The sequence below is a fragment of the Phaethon aethereus genome (assembly GCF_964289735.1).
Source record: "Phaethon aethereus genome assembly, chromosome: 1".
Taxonomy (NCBI): Eukaryota; Metazoa; Chordata; class Aves; order Phaethontiformes; family Phaethontidae; genus Phaethon; species Phaethon aethereus.
This window is the reverse complement of record NC_138575.1, coordinates 16,905,053-16,923,487: the sequence shown is the minus strand read 5'-3', so window position 1 is coordinate 16,923,487 and position 18,435 is coordinate 16,905,053. Positions and strand designations below refer to the sequence as shown.

Here is an 18,435-nt window from a genome sequence, read left to right as displayed (position 1 = left end):
AACCCAACACTCTGCAGGCGGGGAAGGGGGAGTGACAATAAAGAAGTCGATATATTTTGTACCCTCATAGCCAGTAGCAATGATGAATAAAATGCACATGTCAATTGTTTTGTCTCGAGGAAAAGGGCATGGTATGCAAACCTTCAGAAAACTGCTTTCAGGAAGATCGAACCGGTTGTGTGAGAAACGAAGCCCAGTGCAGTACGCAACTGGGTGCCACTTTTGAGAACGTCCATGAAACAAGGCTGGCAGAGAGAGATGGTCTTCTGCTGCTAAAAAGCCCCAGCACGGTGCAAAACAGAGGAGGCTGATCTTGTGACAGCGATCTTTCCAGTGAGTTCGCTTTCTTTATGCCCAATAAATGCAGCAGTTTCCTCTACCTGCAGACACAACTGCAACAAAGCACGAGGTCAGCACGGACACCGTGCTGGCGCAGGGACACCCTCCCTGGCTTATACCCCGCTCCAGCAAAACACGTCAAGCAAGGGGATGTTCAGGTGTTACAGTGAGCGTGGGTTTATGCTTTTGGGGGAATCAGAGCCCTAAGTCCCCATTCTCAAAAGCCAGTAAATACCCACTTAAACCTATCAAGCACATGTTGGGCATTACACACCTATTCACACGCTGTTCTGGGTAACAAAACTGTTCTGAGTAAGGGTCTTCAAACACACATTTTTTTTATTTCAGGAAGAAATCCATTTGCCCTTAAAACTATTTGGTTCTCATCTGTGCCTACTATCCCTTTTTCTCATCCCAGGTTCTGCACCTTCAGTGAAGGCTTCAAAGAAGTGACAGCCTAACGGAGACATCCCGCAGTGGCTGCATTGGTAGGCAGGTCTGGAGAGCTGAGCATTTTCCACAGCTGGTGCTTTCAAGCATAAAAATATTGTGTGCTTAAAGGGGAGGCAAGATGGAAGGTGCCCTCTCACCGCACAAAGGAGATGATCAAGGTTGGGTCACTCTTCGCAATAATTCGTTTTTTGAAATTCCCTCTGTCTGCTATGCTTTCCCCTTTTAGCCCCAGTCAAGTCACAGAAGGATGCTTTAAAAATGTTTTCTTTCCAAAAATTTTTCTTTGATTAATGAAGTAAAAAAAATTATGCAAAAGCCACCCAATTGCTGAAGGTCAATAATTGGAGAGTAAGAAATGCCCCTGCAGAAGATCAGATAGCATAATGGCAGACTTCTTTAAAACGACAAAACCCCACATATCGTTCAATAAAAGTAACTTAGTAACAAATGTCCAGTTTCACTTTTGATAGTACTTCTACATTCAAAATATTTTTCAACCCAAGAAAAGCCCACAAAGCAAATCTATAAAAGCTAATGAACCCAGCAATTTCTGTAATCTTTACACAATGAAAAAAATGTATTTTTACCAAAGAAATGGGGGCAGCCCACAGGCAGAAGAGGTTTTCCACATTCTTTCATGAAGCAAATGTTTCAAAGATAAGAATTTGAATTGTTGCTGCTTTCAAACTCGTATCTCTGAAGACTTAAAGCAGTGAAGGCAGGGAAAGGGAAAATAACGTAGTATTTTTACGTAGCTGCATAAAATTCAATTTGCCAAGGCAAGCAATCATGGCAGGTGAATAAAATACCGTTCATATTTTCATTACCATGCTCAAGGTAGCCAAGTTGATTTTTGTGCCTGACATTTTCTTGACAATTTTGCAATGCTTCAGTAAGGCAATTAAGGAGATGTAGGCTTCTCCCCATTGCTAATATTTCTCTTTAGATCCAGCAAGACACTGGTTGACTAAGGACATTTGAAGGAAAAATGCACTGGGATTCATTTACTCTGCACACAGGAAGATAAACTGAAAGCAGTAGGATTATTCACATGCAAAAGGCACAGGAGGGATGAACACTGTGCATTCAGCAGCACAAAACTTCCCTCCTCCTTTTCTTTCTTTTAGCTCATGATATTTTGTGTTCAAAAGTAGGCACGAACCCAAACGTTCAAATGCAAAAAAGGAAAACAAAAATAATCTTTTCTCAACTAACTGAAGCCTCTACGTTGTATCTAGCAATACACACCAGTTCATTTGCATGTGTGGCCACATACTTCGTTCTGCTTCCCTGCTGTCAGGTAGTTAATTTTGGCAGTTTCTGTCACAAGCACCAACTCCTGACCGTAGTGTGTACTCAAGAGCAGCAGTGGCTAGACAACCTGGTGTATCACAGACGTATGCCACCCTAGTGAACCTCCACCCAGGTGAGTATGGGTCTCTACTTGTTATCTCAAATAAATAAAAAAGGAAATTCTCTTAGGGAAAATTTGGGAAATGTTCCCTCTGATAGACATAGCAGATATTGTATTTTCCTCATCAGTTAAACCTTTTAAATGGCTACTGTTACAGCAGCGTATGCATTCATCATTCGTTGTACTGCACAGCAGAGCTATTTGCTAGGCTGCTATGGGATGGGGATCTGACAGATGTCGGCTGCTTTCTGATTAGCTACTCTATTATTTTCTCTTTTGTCAGTATTGAAGATAAGGACAACCACTGACCATCTAGGACAGCCTTCTGTATTCCTCTGGTATAGTGCATCCTACTATATACCTTGGGATGGTGCAGTGTCACGCACACTTGGTGAATTCACGCTACTGTGGAATTCAATCTCTTTTGGAAGCCATTGCTTTTAGGGACCAAGAAAACAGTAGCATATTGAATTTCCTCCCCAATGGAGCATTTTTGAACGTGAAGGCATTTTTAACTAGACAGTATAAAGGAGAACCAGACCAGAAGCAGGGCAGTGAGGTCATCAGAGAGCTGCTTTTCTCCCAGAAGGCTTTTAAATGATTAAATACATCAGCAGCTGAAAATTATTCCACATCAGAAGCATCATTGTCAGAAAGATGGTAATTACTTCCCTTCACCCGAATATACTCGATATACCTCCCTTCATCAGAATCTGATATACCACATGTACATAGCCTGTTTTCAAACAAAGATTCAATTTCCTCTAGTTTTTTCCCTTTAGTCTCAGGAAGGCAGCCGTAGATGAAAAGCAGTCCCAAGCCAGCAAACCCTGCGTAGAGGAAGAAGGCTCCTGCAATGTAGAACAATATGCCCAGTCGGTTACAGAAGTTCCCGTCCCTTCTCTGCTCCAGAGCAGAGGGAGCAACACAAGCAGCAGGCTCCAGGTATCAAAGGAGTGCGTAAAAGCAATGGCTGGGGCAGCAGCATTAAAATAACAAGCTGCGGGGCTGTGGGTGTAGGAGAAGGCTGCTTTATTGCATCACTCCACAATGGAGTAAATTAACAAAAACAATTTTGTTTCATGTGGAAGATAATACACATCTTTTTTGGACAAGTCATTCTGCTGTTAAATAGCAATTAAATGGTTGTATATCCAACAAAAAAAGCAGATACACAAGACAAGAACTTGCTTAGTTTATCTTAGCAGCAAAGGACATACAAAGACAACCCCTCAGAATAAGAAAGTTTAACAAAAAATAAATAGTCTGGATTAAAATAATGCTTGTGACTCTTACACCTAACTATGACTTAACAGTCCTCTGCAGAGACAATTAGCAGTGAGAAAAAGCTCATCCCCCCCTGCCACCCACCTTACCTAGGGGGGCAGAGAAGGTACCAAAGGAATGTGTTAGAAGGTACCTGCCATGTGTTTCTGGCCTGATGACTCAAAGGAATGACAAGTAGAGCTGAAGGGCTCTGTATTAGTAATTAATACGAAGGTCACAACAACTCCCTAGCAGCTTAATGTAATTTAAAGGACTTGTACTGGAGTGGCTGAGCAGTAATCTGACAAACTCTCCGCAGGCTCCAGCAAACAGGACTTAATCAACAGCTGGGAGTGGGGCAGTAGCATCTTACACAGCTATTTCTGCAAGGACCATCTGATATTAGCCTTGGATGCCATCATAAACTGGAAAATTGTGGATGCTGTCTCCTTAAGAAGGAATCAGCATATTTCACCAAATCAAAAGTGTTTTTTTCCCAGCCTTCCTGTTTTATTCAACTGTCTAGGTTCTCAGTTAAGGCTAGAAAGAAATGTTTCTTATGAAAGCTGGACCAAACTCTATGATCCAGGCAGGTCACATCAGGTCTGTAGTCTTACTAAACCACGGTGGGTTGAGAACACTGCATTCACAGTTGACATTTCATAGCAAAACCAACTGAGCGACCCAGAATCAACAGAAAATCTATGTGCCAATGGTGGTACTGCACACACGGATGCATACTGTTTCTTACCATAGTACGTCAGATATTCAGCCGTATGCAGAAAAGTCAGTGACACAAGCACATTGAAAACCCAGTTGACTCCAGAGGAACACGCATTTCCCATACTTCTAGCCCAAAGTGGGTAAATTTCAGAATTGACGGTCCAGGGCATAGGACCCATCCCTATGAATTAGGAAAAAAGATCAATCTCAGTTTAATGGCTGGACTGAAAAGTAAATTTAACATGTAGCCTCATTATTTGACATTTTATCTTTACAATTTTTTAACTTATATGCGTAAACAAATGTTTGCTTACCAGGTGCAAAGAAAACCAAGTATAAAATAAGGCCCAGAAGTGCTGTCCAAGAGTATGGAGTGGGGCAGAAATTATATGCCCAGAACAAATCTTCCTGTTTGAATACTGTTTCATTTGAACACCTGAAAAATAACAATAAAACTTAGTATTAAAGAATTTTCAGGGAAATGGGTGACATCTCAATATAAACATGACACATAAGGCCTTATGAAAAGCTGACAAATGTAAAATAAGATGAAAAAGCTCCATGTCTGTAAATTTACCAAGATCTTTGACCTAAGTTCTACATTCAGAAATGTGCTTTTCCCTAAGTCTGGTCTTAGGAAGAGTAACCAGAAGAAGATTCTTGAATTTAAACACTTGTCTTATATCTACAGATCTTCAAATGAATAGTCTTTACTATGCAAGTGGTCATACCAAAGCCAACGGAGACCATTCACATGAATATTGCACAGTGCAGAAAGAGCTGCAGCAGCAGGACTCCGAGCTAAAGATGTGCCACACAAGGATTTAAGGTCAAATGGAAGTTAGTCCATAAGTCATTGATAAAATATATGCTGCACAGTTTGGGTGTAATCAGTAATGCCTATGGAGCGTGCCAAGGTGAAGTGAAGTTATAAGGAAAAGAGGCATATACTTTCTTTTCTATGCAGTGAAATAATTTAGAAGACAGAATTTCTAATTAGACAGTAAAAATAAGAATCAGACCAGAGGTAAACTGTGCCTGTGCTACTGAATGAAAAAGTGACTCTCTTCTGAGGACTATGTCAAAATCAACTATTTCTAGGAATAGGTATAAAGCCAGGTATTTTCATCTGACTGTCAACAATATATTTTAAAGGAATACTGGCAACTTAATTTTTTGTTATAAATCTTATTTTTAAAAGTTAGCGTTCGTTTAAAGGGACAATGAGTTCTAACTGTAACTAGAGAAATTTTTCAGCTGCAACCACATCAATGGCTACAGTTGAAAAACCATGTATTTTTGGGAGAGAAGACTTAGGCGGACACCACCCTTTCATATGCAAACAGTGTTATTTACTTGGAGAGAAGAGATCCCAGAGAGCTGAACACCTGTCTGGGTTACGATTTCCAGATCAGTTGAGCACTTACGTGAAGGACATGACCCTCTTGACAGTAGGAAAACCAGAATGAAGATGCCTGAAATAGGTGATAAATCATAGCTGGGCAATGAGTGGAGAGATGGTGGAGCAACAGACACCCTGAAACATTTCAGAGGACCTACCACCACTGCAGTTGTCTTTCAAAAGTGACTTCCAACAAAACATTTCTCCTCTAACATTCCTGCTGAGAAATGACCAGCAGACCCAGGCTGAACAAGAATGTGCTAAGCACTGCTGGCCAACCCACAACCAGTCCTGGGACAGAAATCTTCCTTATGCTGGCATGGATGTACCAACAGGACAACATTTAAGGCAGGGTATCACTGTGAAGTCCCAAACCCAATTTCAGGACAGCTGGAAATCCAAAATCCAAATACACTTAAAAGAGAGATGTTAACCCAACAAATCCTGGAAAAACGCATGTCTGAAACCCCAGCCAAACCCTAACACTACCTTGTTAGCGGTAAGCCAGAAGATCTGCAGTTCCACCTTGCGTCTGAGCAGTGTCTGAGCAGCTGGTACCAGCGCTCCCCGGAAAAACGCCAAGACCTTGACGTGCTGCCAGCAAAGGTCGGCATGCACCTTTCCATGCTGCCGCAGCCCTGCCTTGCCAAGGTCCCCCAGAAAGCCCATCTCATCCAGCACATACAGATTCATTTTCAGTCTTGTGAAAAACACATGGAAAGGAGGCCAACTGAACATCTCTCTCAAAGATACTTCCCTCATGCCTGGATACAACAGACTCATGGCTTCAGCCACTGCCTGGCCACTGGAACACCCATCAGGCTAAGACACCAGCAGCTTCCATGACAGGGATTTTTCACCTTTTCTGAGCCAAAAGTACTGCTGCCATCCTTGCCACTTCTTCATCTTGCTTCTAAGCATCACCCCTGGTTCCTCCTTCTGTCACTTCACTGTCTCATGGCTCAGCTCAGCATTTCTTTTTATGTTATGAGCACAAGACATGGATCATTCCCTGTTAGTGTCCACCTTGATACTTCCCTACCATCCTACACACTCCTCACCATGTGCAGGTTAAATCAGGTTTGAACTACGTCCCAGGTACAAGACATACAGAAGACTGAAGACTGAACTGTGCTGGAGGACTATACATACGTTAAAACCACCCGTTCCTTACACATTAAGGAAATGGTGTTTGAAAGATTAATTACTGAACACCTGGTGATCCTGTTGCCACCTCCCGCTCAGCCCCACGTAGCTGCCTGCTCTGCATCCGTACCGCTGGAGATCACAAGATTGCTCAGTTTCACACCATTTTTGCTTCTTTCGCTGTTGCTCTAACTTCATTTGCAGGTGTTTGGTAATGAATACAAGCTGATTAGCATTTCAAAACATCCCGATGCTGAGATTGGTGTCTCCATTCTGCTCCGCCAGATCCTCAGAGAAGAGGCTCATGCTTTCTCTGAACACTACTGTAAACAAAGACAAAGACTCATAGAATAGGGTTGGAAGGGCCTTTAAAGATCATCTAGTCCAACCCCTCTGCAATGAGCAGGGACATCTTCAACTAGACCAGGTTGCTCAGAGCCCCGTCCAACCTGACCTTGAATGTTTCCAGGGATGGGGCATCTATCACCTCTCTGGGCAACCTGTGCCAGGGTTTTACCAATACATATTTGGTTTATTATCTCGCACCCATCTCCAACAGCCCAAACCAACCTGCTGATTCATGCAGACGAACCGCCAGGAGGTCTGGATGTTTCCTTCACCTACCATCTTTCCCCAGATGTGTCCTACTTTTGACACAGTGGAACACAAATGATACAAGGGAAAACCAGATGTCTCCAAAGCCTCCTACGGCTGAAGCTCATCTATTCCCCACTGTCTGCCTGTAACTGAGAGGAAATTCTGTTGCAAGGCGGCAGATTCAGTGCATTGAAACAGGACAAAGAGCACTCAAGACTAGATTTAACAGAAACCTTGCAGTAATAAACTGTGCTTTGCTTATTCTTCAGTACTAAACCAGCATGGTACACAGAGTAAAAGCAAAGATATCTGCGTTTGCTGGCACCTTGCAGTGCTGGGTACGTTCAAAAAAAACACTCCTTCAAGGCTGGGGATTTGTTCAAGCTCTGTTACTGTGCTAATTCTACTGTTACACTACTATTTCTACAAGATCTATTATTTTGCTGAAAAATATAGTAATAATTACTGTATAATGTACCATCAGATAAAATTCTGAATTTTGTCCTGCATGAAGACAGCATTTATGATGGAAAGTGGACGAGCAGCTACTCAGCACTTCACAAGCTGAAATGCATAAAGGAAAATGCCCTGTAAATGGCTTAAAAGTGAAATGATGCAGTCAGGTACCAGTGCAAAGAGTCTGTAAATACCAATATGCTGGGTAATCATTGTATCATTATAAACAGTGAAGACACACCACACCATTTCCTCTGAAATTACTGCCAAAGTGAAAACATGATAATGCTACATTGAAAATCTTTACCATGAGTTTCTTTCATTACATATTTTCCACAGGTAATTTAAGACGCATGCCTATTCTAATTAGTGAAAACCTAACCTTCCAACAATTGATGCAAAAATTCGACTGACTGGAAATAAATCAGAACAGCAGTAGATTTTTAAATTACAGGCATTATATGATTGGTTTCATAATCACAGAACCCATCCTTTATCAGATATGGTCTGTAGTTCAGAAGATGTAAAGCTTTGCTCCCCACCTCCTTAAATTACCTTCATACAGCACACAAAAAAAGGTAAAAGAAGAGATGGTGTATGTGGTCTAAAACGTTATTGCTAATAACAAGAGGATGAAACAGGATGAGACCATTTCCTTGATAATAAATCTACATTTTCCTAATACTTGAGCCAATTTGGCTGTAGAATAATTTGCAAGCGCAACACTGAAAACCACAGATTGGGAAACAGCTAGAGAGTCCATAGTACAAGCAAGTGAGCACAGGCCAAGATAGAGACCAAGTTGATTTTCTTCTCAAATTTCCATTAATTTTTGCTTTGCTGTAGAGTGAGGACTGTGTAGCCCTAAAGATATGGCTTTTGTGGGAATTAAATGTTTCATTCTGAACAGTTCATATATTTTTAATATGAAAGCTGCGGACTTCTCATTGTCTTTTAAGCCCTTCAGAAGCATCTTAAATGGATTTACATCAAAAGTCTTAAAAGGTCAAAATTCAAGTCAAATCAGGCTAAGGAAACAAATTACTTCTAAGAAAATCACTAATGTGATCATTCATGTCCTTAAAACGCTTGTTAGAACTGGCATATTTTAAAATTACACATTCTGCTCCGAGATAAACTTTAACATCAGGTGCTGATGGTAGAGAAAGATTTTAGACCTAATTCAGAGTTTCACTAATGCCTCATTTCTTTGTTCTAACAACAGTAAAACTACTTAAGGACTGCTCTTATGCCAGACTTTTGTGCCTGGGTTATTAAGATGATGATAACCTACAATTTACCAATGTAGTCTCTGCTGTAAAACAAATATAGTGGCTCTTAAAAAATTTCCTTTAAAGAGATTTTTAAAGTCTCCTGTGTAGAGTGCTGACTTTTGTATTATGCCAATCCAACTGAACAATATAAATTTATGCCAAGCTTACTGACTCATCTTTTCACCTGAAGCCTGGTCAGAGGACAGAACACCAAACAGACATAATTTAAAGTAGCTGCTGTTTGGACTGAGAAAGGTTTTCACTGGAAGATGCTTGGGAACAACTAAAATTATTTATCCACAAGCAATTACTCATCCTCTGGAACAATCTGGAACTTGACCCTTGGGTTAGTTCTCACAACTTCAAGCCCCTCTTTTTCTGCTAAAGATACTCAGTTGTCTGAACAGACCCCTAACTATCTTTAAGTAAGTTACTTAAAGGACAGAGTTTAGCAAGGTACCAGATTAAGTCTGTAATAATTTAGTGGTAGTCAGACATATAACTAAGGAGAACTTTGGAAGCCACCTCTATCCTGTCCATCAAGCGGCCTCTCTAATCCACCCATATACATTAAAAATAGTTACATTAGCACAACCCATAGAAATCAGTGTAACTATAAGGTATAGTTTCACTATAAATCAGTATATTCTGATGTAAAGAAAACTCTCTGCACCTTTCAGTGCTTCATTTTTATATATATGTATGGTAAGATGCTATCTGAAGTATCGAGCAAGGCATAACTCTTTCCTGAAGGTGAACAGATTAATTTAAACCCGACTAATGTCTGAATCAATATTTCCTAAGCTTTCTCACAGTCTCTAGCTACTGGCTTCTGTGCCTCAGGGAAGACGCACTGTAGCTCCATGCCTCTCTGGAGAAGTCTGCATCTACCGCTTTGACTTTGTAGTTTACATGGAGAAATAACTCATCCATTAAACCAGATGTTGCTAAAAATATGCAGATGAAGCTTCTTATGCCAGATGATGGCAACTGAAAAAAACAGAGAAGAACAAACAGATGCAGCTTTGAAAAAACATACCCATAAAATTTCATGGTATTCAGCTAGACATTGCTTAACCTTCATTACATAAAAATATCAGCAGCATTTTGGGACACTCATTGAAGTCTTCTGCTATAACTGGCAAAGGGTTTTTAAAATATGAGCATGCACTTCAAAAACTTGGAAAAATAGTTTTGTTCACAGCAAGAAAGCAAACTGCACCTCAGCAGATTGCTGATGCATTTGCACATGATTGAAAAACAGTCTTTATCACGCTGAGGCCCCCAGCTATAGGATCTATCCGTTACACCTATAGAGCTGTGGGTGATATCCTGCACAAAGAACAGAAACCAGGGCACTTCAATGGATAACAACTATACTAATTGCCGCTGTCCAAAATACTAAAAAAAAATCTTAAAGCAAAGAGAGACAAAGCCAGTTCCTTTCTCTATGCAACGTTTCCCATGCCAAGTAAGTTTAGTAGCAGCTACTAAGGCTAGAACAATACCAACAGAAAAATTATTCTCCTCAAGCTGAATGACTGGCACTTCATACTCTGCATCTGGGAGACTGAAAGCACATATTCAAAGATAAATTAAAAAAAAATAAAACCCAGAAGTTTGCTTGCTTTGCCCATTACAGAGCCAAAGAGTTTAGAGCTGCCTTCTTTACTGTGTGCTGTAGGGTAAGAACTGAACTTCTAGTAAGGTTTCTTACAGATCTGCTTGAAGGCAGCACGTAACATATATAGAAATAACTGTCAATTATTCACACTGAGCACCTTTTCCCGTATTGGCTGTTATCTTCTGATCCCTCTTTTATCTTCTTTCTTACAAAAGACAGAGAGAGTTTACAGTGCTAAAATGTCTTAAAATCAATCACAAGGAATATTTCACTATAGCTCATACACACTATTAAATTTAAAAATTACTTAATATTTCATTTACCCAAGCAGAATACCTTACTGAAATAATTACTTCATAGAAATACCTATCCCTAACTGCCTTCCATCTTGCTTGGATGGGCATAATCTTTGCAGGGTAAAAAACTGGCTGGATGGCTGGACCCAAAGAGTTGTGGTGAATGGAGTTAAATCCAGGTGGTGGCCAGTCTCAAGAGGTGACCAGGGCTCAGTACTGGGACCAGTTCTGTTTAGTATCTTTATCAATGATCTGGATAAGGGGATAGAGTGCACCCTCAGTAAGTTTGCAGATGACACCAAGTTAGGTGGGAGTGTTGATCTGTTCGAGGGTAGGAAGGATCTACAGAGGGATCTGGACAGGCTGGATCAATGGGCCAAGGCCAATTTTATGAGGTTCAACAAGACTAAGTGCCAGCTCCTGCACTTGGGTCACAACAACCCCATGCAACGCTACAGGCTTGGGGAGGAGTGGCTGGAGAGCTGCCGGCAGAAAAGGACCTGGGGGTGCTGGTTGACAGCCAGCTGAACATGAGCCAGCAATGTGCCCAGGTGGCCAAGAAGGCCAACAGCGTCCTGGCCTGTATCAGGAATAGTGTGGCCAGCAGGAGTAGGGAAGTGATTGTGCCCCTGTACTCGGCACTGGTGAGGCCGCACCTTGAATACTGTGTTCAGTTTTGGGCCCCTCACTACAAGACACTGAGGTGCTGGAATATGTCCAGAGAAGGGCAACGAAGCTGGTGAAGGGTCTGGAGCACAAGTCTTATGAGGAGCGGCTGAGGGAACTGGGGTTGTTCAGTCTGGAGAACAGGAGGCTGAGGGGAGACCTTATCGCTCTCTACAACCACCTGGAAGGAGGTTGTAGCGAGGTGGGTGTCGGTCTCTTCTCCCAAGTAACTTCTCCTTCATCTATCCAAGATAGGATGAGAGGAAACGGCCTCAAGTTGCGCCAGGGGAGATTTAGATTGGATATTAGGAAAAATTTCTTCACCGAAAGGGTTGTCAAGCATTGGAACAGGCTGCCCAGGGAAGTGGTGGAGTCACCATCCCTGGAGGTGTTCAAAAAACATGTAGATGTAGCAGTTAGGGACATCAGTGGTGGACTTGGCAGTGTTAGGTTGATGGTTGGACTCGATGATCTTAATGGTCTTTTCCAACCTAAATGATTCTATGAGTCTCAGTCATGTCAGAAGGCACACCTGCTGAGATTTAGTATGCTAGTCTGATTTACCTCTGTTCCCAGCCACCTGGACACAGATGAACATAATTTTTTTTAACATATTATTATTTATTTAGCCAAAAATCTTTAGAGAGTTTGGATTCAATCACCTGCATTTTCCCAAACCAAGAAATTTCTGCTTTGCAACTGCATCTGAATTTGCCCAGTAAATACAGTGCTGGAACTGTTATTCAGTCTGAATAGATGTAGTAATAGACTACCAAATGATCGAAAACAAGAAAAATTTTTCCCTATGACAAATAGTTTTCCCATGTTAATCACATCAAAGAAGTTCTTGGCTGTTTGCTGTTCTGGATGTTTCAGTATTTTAATAACCACTGATTAGTGGACTTTGAAAGGTGGACAACACAGGTCCTGCGTCTCCTGCCAAAGGAAACAGCTCAGCTGCCTGACAGTGCCAGTTAGGACACTCGTTAGCGGTGGGTTTGAGCAAGCAGCTTTTGTGTGATTCTCCCAATGAAAGATGTTCAGTTTTGGATTTGTTTCTGGACTGAAGGTCCTCCTTCGTATTGTTGTATCCTGTTGCTGTCCTCTCAAAGTTCAGCCTGCCATTAGACTTCTTTTATCCTACACTGGTGCCTTCCAAGTCCTGCTGGCCATCTCCAGGCTGTTGATTATAATTTCCCACTCTGCTGTCATATCTTAACGAGTTTTTAGTATAAGCATCTTAGCTTAATATCATGCATTTCTACCTATGATCATTGTAACTACTTTAATCATTAGACAATAGGTCAGAGTTTCAAAATATGGTGTGTTTCTTTTTTGTGTTTCTCGTAAACATCAGACACCTTCAGGTATCAACTAGTTAACAGCACAAAGTTAGCTGTTCAGGCGAGAAAAACAATGAAGGAAAATGGCATATCTGCTTCTTTTTTTTGGTGAAAAGCTTCAAAATTGCCCCAATTTTTAACTAAAAATGAAATGGAAAAAGGGAACAAAAAGATCATAAAAATTGTTTTGTTTTTGCTTAAAAGATTTTCTTGCAATTTTTGTGGAGAACGGTTATTAAAAATATTTATATATTTAAAGACAATGAGCATCTTATAAAATTACTTTAAATAAGAAACTCAAATATGTAAATACATTAATGCACAAACTGAGTGCACAGAGGTCCATTCTATATCCACTTATATCCAAGTCTAAGACTATACTCAACAAACAGCTGTCAGAAGATGACTTGGTTAACCCAGCTAAGGGGCTCAGAGGCTGAAATCATAGCTGTAAAAATTAGATGCAGTATTCTCAAGTTAAGAAGCCATGACAAAAATGGGTTTATTATGTATACCCAGAAGACTACTTTAGGATTTGAAATTGTAAAATTCAGTGACACTGGCAGCTGTGAGTGATAATTCTAAGACAGAGAATCAGATACCAGTGTATACAATAAACAAGAGTATAATCTGGTAATTACTTCTGGATAGATTCTTCATACAACTGAGTAAATAGCTTAAAGATACTTTTTTTTTTTTGTAAAGACAGATTTTATAAAAAACTATATATTCTGAACAGTTTTTTCTCAATTTAAAAAATGACTCACTTATTATCTTGATATGTTGATATTTAGTTGCAGAAAACAATTCTCCAAAATACCAGAGAAAGCTTCACTGGAACTAGATGTCATACAAGGTTAAAGTTACAGCAAGGTAATGTTAAAGAAGCAGCAAAGCCCACATGTGCTAAATGTTTGCATGAGAAGACATAAGAATATGTTTCTGCAACTTAAAGATCATTCTGTGTATCTGCAAGCTAGCAGAGAGTATGAAAAAGCAGCAATGGAGTGCACCGTCTCAGGTAAGGCTCAGAAGGAAACAGCAGGCAACAGAACATTTTTGCCTTTTTCCCCCTCTCAAGGATGTACTCCAATGGTTTACAGACAACTTACATCTGGGTACTTTAAAGATCAAGACCTTCAGTAATTTTTCCTGCCTTTTCATTTGTAGAATACAAACCTTGATCTCAAAAAACTAAAAATAATCACACAGTGTTTCACAAGTACTAAACTATCTATCTGATAGTCCTACTGAAATAGTCTTAGTACGCATATAAACCTTGGATTTGCCCCTTTTATTGATACCTGTTGCTAGAATTTGTGCCTCTACAAGAGGTTGTGCCTGCTGGTCCACTGACATTTCACCTCTCACCACAGAACTTTGTTAATGTCTTTGAGCAACTTTACTAACCCTAAATCTTTTACCTCTTTTATTACTCTTTTAAGACAGATTTTACTGTTTCTTGCAGCTTCGAAACTACTGATGTGCATAAGAACTCCAACCACTTTATAAACACAGAGGTGAGCTCCAGCAGAGTACCATCAGCAAGCCATGAAGCCTCTCAGATTCCAGTTCTGTATTTAAAAAAGTCTAAGCCGATCCTCACAAAGAGCAAGATCCAGTAAGAGACAGAGAAATAGTTAGTTTGGTCCTAATTATCATATTGAAAAATTTTCATTGGTTAAATGCTGTACTTTTCACTAATTCTTTCTTTCAAGTATCATCTAGTCTTGAAGAACTTCACCGAAGTGCAGATCAGCAAAGAATGTTTAGAAGTGTGGGCAAATACGATGGAGGCGATACTGCCCAATATTTTGAAGCCTTTGTCATGATCAGTAGATATTTTAGTACTACAGTAGCATCGAGAAATGTAAGAAAAACACTGCATTCTACCAGAGTGAGTGGAAAAAATGCCGTGATGTGGTAGAGGGCAAAACTCACTGCTATAACACCCAGAGCATCATGTATAGGTCAGGATGGAGATGTAACGTGTGTGATGGGGCTGTGGCTCAGTGACGTGACTTGCACACAGAGCAGCCAGTGGGACAAGAGAATTATTGCTACCACTGCCTTGGCGACTGCCGCAAATCTCCCCTTCAATCCTGTTCACAGCAGTCAAGCACAACTGAAAAGAAACATCTCGTGCTGCAGCATGGGCGCAGGCACACAGCAAGCCCGCGCAAGAAATCGCATCTGGGAATATTTAATTGCTTGTGAAAGAGATGCCATTTCACAAGTTTTAAACAACACGAGCACAAAGTTATCTCAACATGACAACCAGCAGAAAGGTAGGGCAGAGGCATTCTGGAAACAGAATGAGCTGTTATTTCCCTCCCAGCACCCATCAGGGTTGAGAAAGACTCATGGGCTCCCTCCATCTTAGAGTCTGCCAAACCAGCACGTGCAGAAATGATTTTCCATAGAGCTGTTAAAACCTTAAAATCACAATCAACCACCTATTTCAATGGGAAGTGAAGAGCGATCAAAATATTTAACCTTCTGAAATTTCCACTGAAATCAAAAGGAAAGAGGCAGGTAAAGATAATTTTCTGAATTTGCTTTTTTGTTGAACCTGAGGAAAAAAATGTAAAGGACAACAAGTTTAAAAAATAAGCTATAAATTAAAAACAAAATCAGTATTACATGTATTAGCATACCTTTTTTAGCACTACCCTGCTCTATTTAAATTCTAGTTATTGACGTACATAGAAAGTTTATAATTTAATAGTTCTAGTAATAAACTCTTGGCCAATTTAACCTTCCTTCTGAAGTACTGAACTGTTACATTCAATTTCTGTCACAGCAATTTAGACACAAATATTTTTAACTAACAGTCTTTCTGCCATTACAGCTGAAACCTATCCAGACTAATAATTTGAGATCTTGTGTTCATCATTTTAAATAAATGATGGAAGGGTATTTTTAAAAAAGAGCTTTTCCCTGATTCCAGTAGGTGGCAATAGCTCTGCCCTAAAAAGCTCAGAGGAACTGGTGCTTCAGAAGGGGAACGAAGCACCGCATCCCTGCCCACACATTCCTGCTGTCCTGGGCAGGCTCTGAATTAAATCAATCAACAGAGCTATCCAGAGAATGATTCCTCCACTGTCAGCCCTAAAATTCACTGGAAATCGTTAATGTCATAACTGAAAATGGAGCCCCAAGGAGATTTAAATAATTCTCTAAGACCACTAATAACAAGATAATTATTTCACACCTGATTTGTGAGAACGAGCACTTAACAGAGAGCGGTGCTCTGCTTTGATTTCTGCATGCAGGTGCAATACCTATGCCAAACCTAAGGAATTTTATAAAAGACAGAAATGATAAGTGGTTACACTACCTCTAGTTTATGACATTTATAAACATTGGGTACCAAAGTCTTCCTTATTACATGAAACTCAAAGTTTGGGATCTGGCAGTAGAACAACTCAGCAGAAATCAAAATAATCATCTGTTTCCCATGGCCTCTGACAACTAAAAAGAATTTTACATAAATACGCAGTTTTTAACAATAGTTATTTTTGCCAAGAAAATATGCTAAATGGGAACATACATCATCTGAATCACAGGTCTGAAGAACTAAATAATCATGCAGAACCTCAAACACGTCTCTGATTATGATCTATGCAAAGCTAATGTGACAGCTGTGGAAAGCTACAGAAAAAACAAAAGTCTATACATCCTACAAGCACGAAGAAATGCCCGAAGAGCTGCTGTTCAGAAGTACGATCTGCCATCTAACAGACTGCCCATTTCCTAGCCTGTACTAACCGACGAGCTGAGTTAAAATAAGGTCAAGACTTTAAATCAAATGAATCAATAATTCCAGCTCATTTTGTGCCAGATTGATGTTACTGCCTCCATTCTCAAGGAAATGAACCACACATGCAGACAGCACATACAATAATTTATATGAATTAAACTCATCAAACATATTGAATTATTCAACAGTCCTAATGCAGAAATGTGTTAATTTATTTTCCCTCAAAAACAAAACAAAACAAAACAAAAAAACTCTGAAAACTTCATCCTTTTGAGAAGGGAAGATACCACAATTTTACTCTATCAGATGATGTGATTATTGAAGAGTTACTTACTACGGAATAAAAGTGTGTAAGATTTGGATTAGGGGTGCTGTTAAAGGTACAAGCAGCTGTATCTTTAGGTACAAGCTGCTGGGTTTGACTCTGCTGAATGTTCTTTATCAGTAAAAATCCCCAACATGCATCTTTCAAAAATATTTTCTGCCCACAAAACAGAGAGAATTTCAATTTAGTAAAACTATTTCAGAGTGTAAAAACCTTAAGAAAGCTTAAGAGACAATTTCCACTGAGGATTTCTATTTAAATCTGGACTTCAAAGTCAATAACCAAATACATGTGAAAAATAGCTATCAGAAATATTCCCCTCAGGAAAAAAAATCCATGTGCTCCCAAATACGAGTCAGTTCCTTTTGCTTTGGCTCCAAGGCAGAAGGGGAAATCCCCAGCCGTCTCCCAGCAGTAGCTCCCTGCGTGCTCACGCTCTCTGGCAAAGCATCCTCCTCTGCCCCTCGCTCCAATTCCCTGGGCCAAGGAGAGAGCTGAGGCCATGCTCTGCCCCTGCTGCGACACCGCCCTGGGATAACGCCCCTGCTGAGGCACAAGCGTCTTTCAATCTGTCCTTAAAAATATGAGCAGCTGAAAAGCTAATTTGCAGCAGACTCCTATGGGCAATAAATGACTCTCCTCTCCAATGTACACTTCATAGGAGAGAGACAGAGGAAAGCTGCAGGAATTATCCATGTACTCTAAGCACACTGGCAAGAGACTGCCAATTCTCTCATATGCGTTGGCATTTTTTTCCCTTCGCTTTCCTATCTATCTCCTTTGTCAACTAGACGCAATCGCTATTTTTACATGGGAAACAAGTATTTTTCTTCTAGTCCCTTCTCAACTGACCAGAGAATGACTGAAATGAGCAGAAAGCTTAAAATCCTTCAACAGGATGTAAATTGAAATTTTAAACACCACAGCATCTTCTTCCTTGGACCACTTTCAAGTGGTGAAGAGCACTGACTCAAACATTTTTCCATTTAAATAACACAAGGTTTCCTAACACAAACCAGCATTTGGGAATGTTTTAGCTCAAGGGTCACTTTTGCTTTTCTATTCCAGTTACCTCAAGGCTATAGCGTCCGAAGTAGTTGTTACAACAAGTAACCCAAATAGCTGTCAGCATCTGTCTCTTCATCATTCTCTACCACAATGCCTTTTAAATGGTTAACTTAGAATAAGATCTGGAAGCAGAGTTCAGCAGCAAAGTACAATACAAATGAACAAGTAGAGAGCAAATGTACAAACCATGTTTCAAACTAAGCAGTCCTGCTTTAAAATCTTATTTTGTGCTGGGTGTTTCAAACAAATAAGCTTTGTCTTCAGCCTATAAATGAAACAT

At 40.2% G+C, this 18,435-nt stretch overlaps 1 protein-coding gene across 1 annotated transcript in view; it reads right to left on the bottom strand.

Annotated features, from left to right (window-relative positions):
* Positions 1-2,830: 2,830 nt before the first annotated feature.
* The window catches only part of SLC2A13 (solute carrier family 2 member 13), a gene marked incomplete at both ends in the record, with an annotated part of 152,533 nt that continues 136,928 nt past the window's right edge, over positions 2,831-18,435 (bottom strand). The window contains 3 exons of the mRNA XM_082011851.1: positions 2,831-3,057; positions 4,224-4,376; positions 4,510-4,631. Coding sequence (XP_081867977.1) covers positions 2,831-3,057; positions 4,224-4,376; positions 4,510-4,631 — 502 coding nt within the window. The remainder of the gene's footprint in view (positions 3,058-4,223; positions 4,377-4,509; positions 4,632-18,435) is intronic.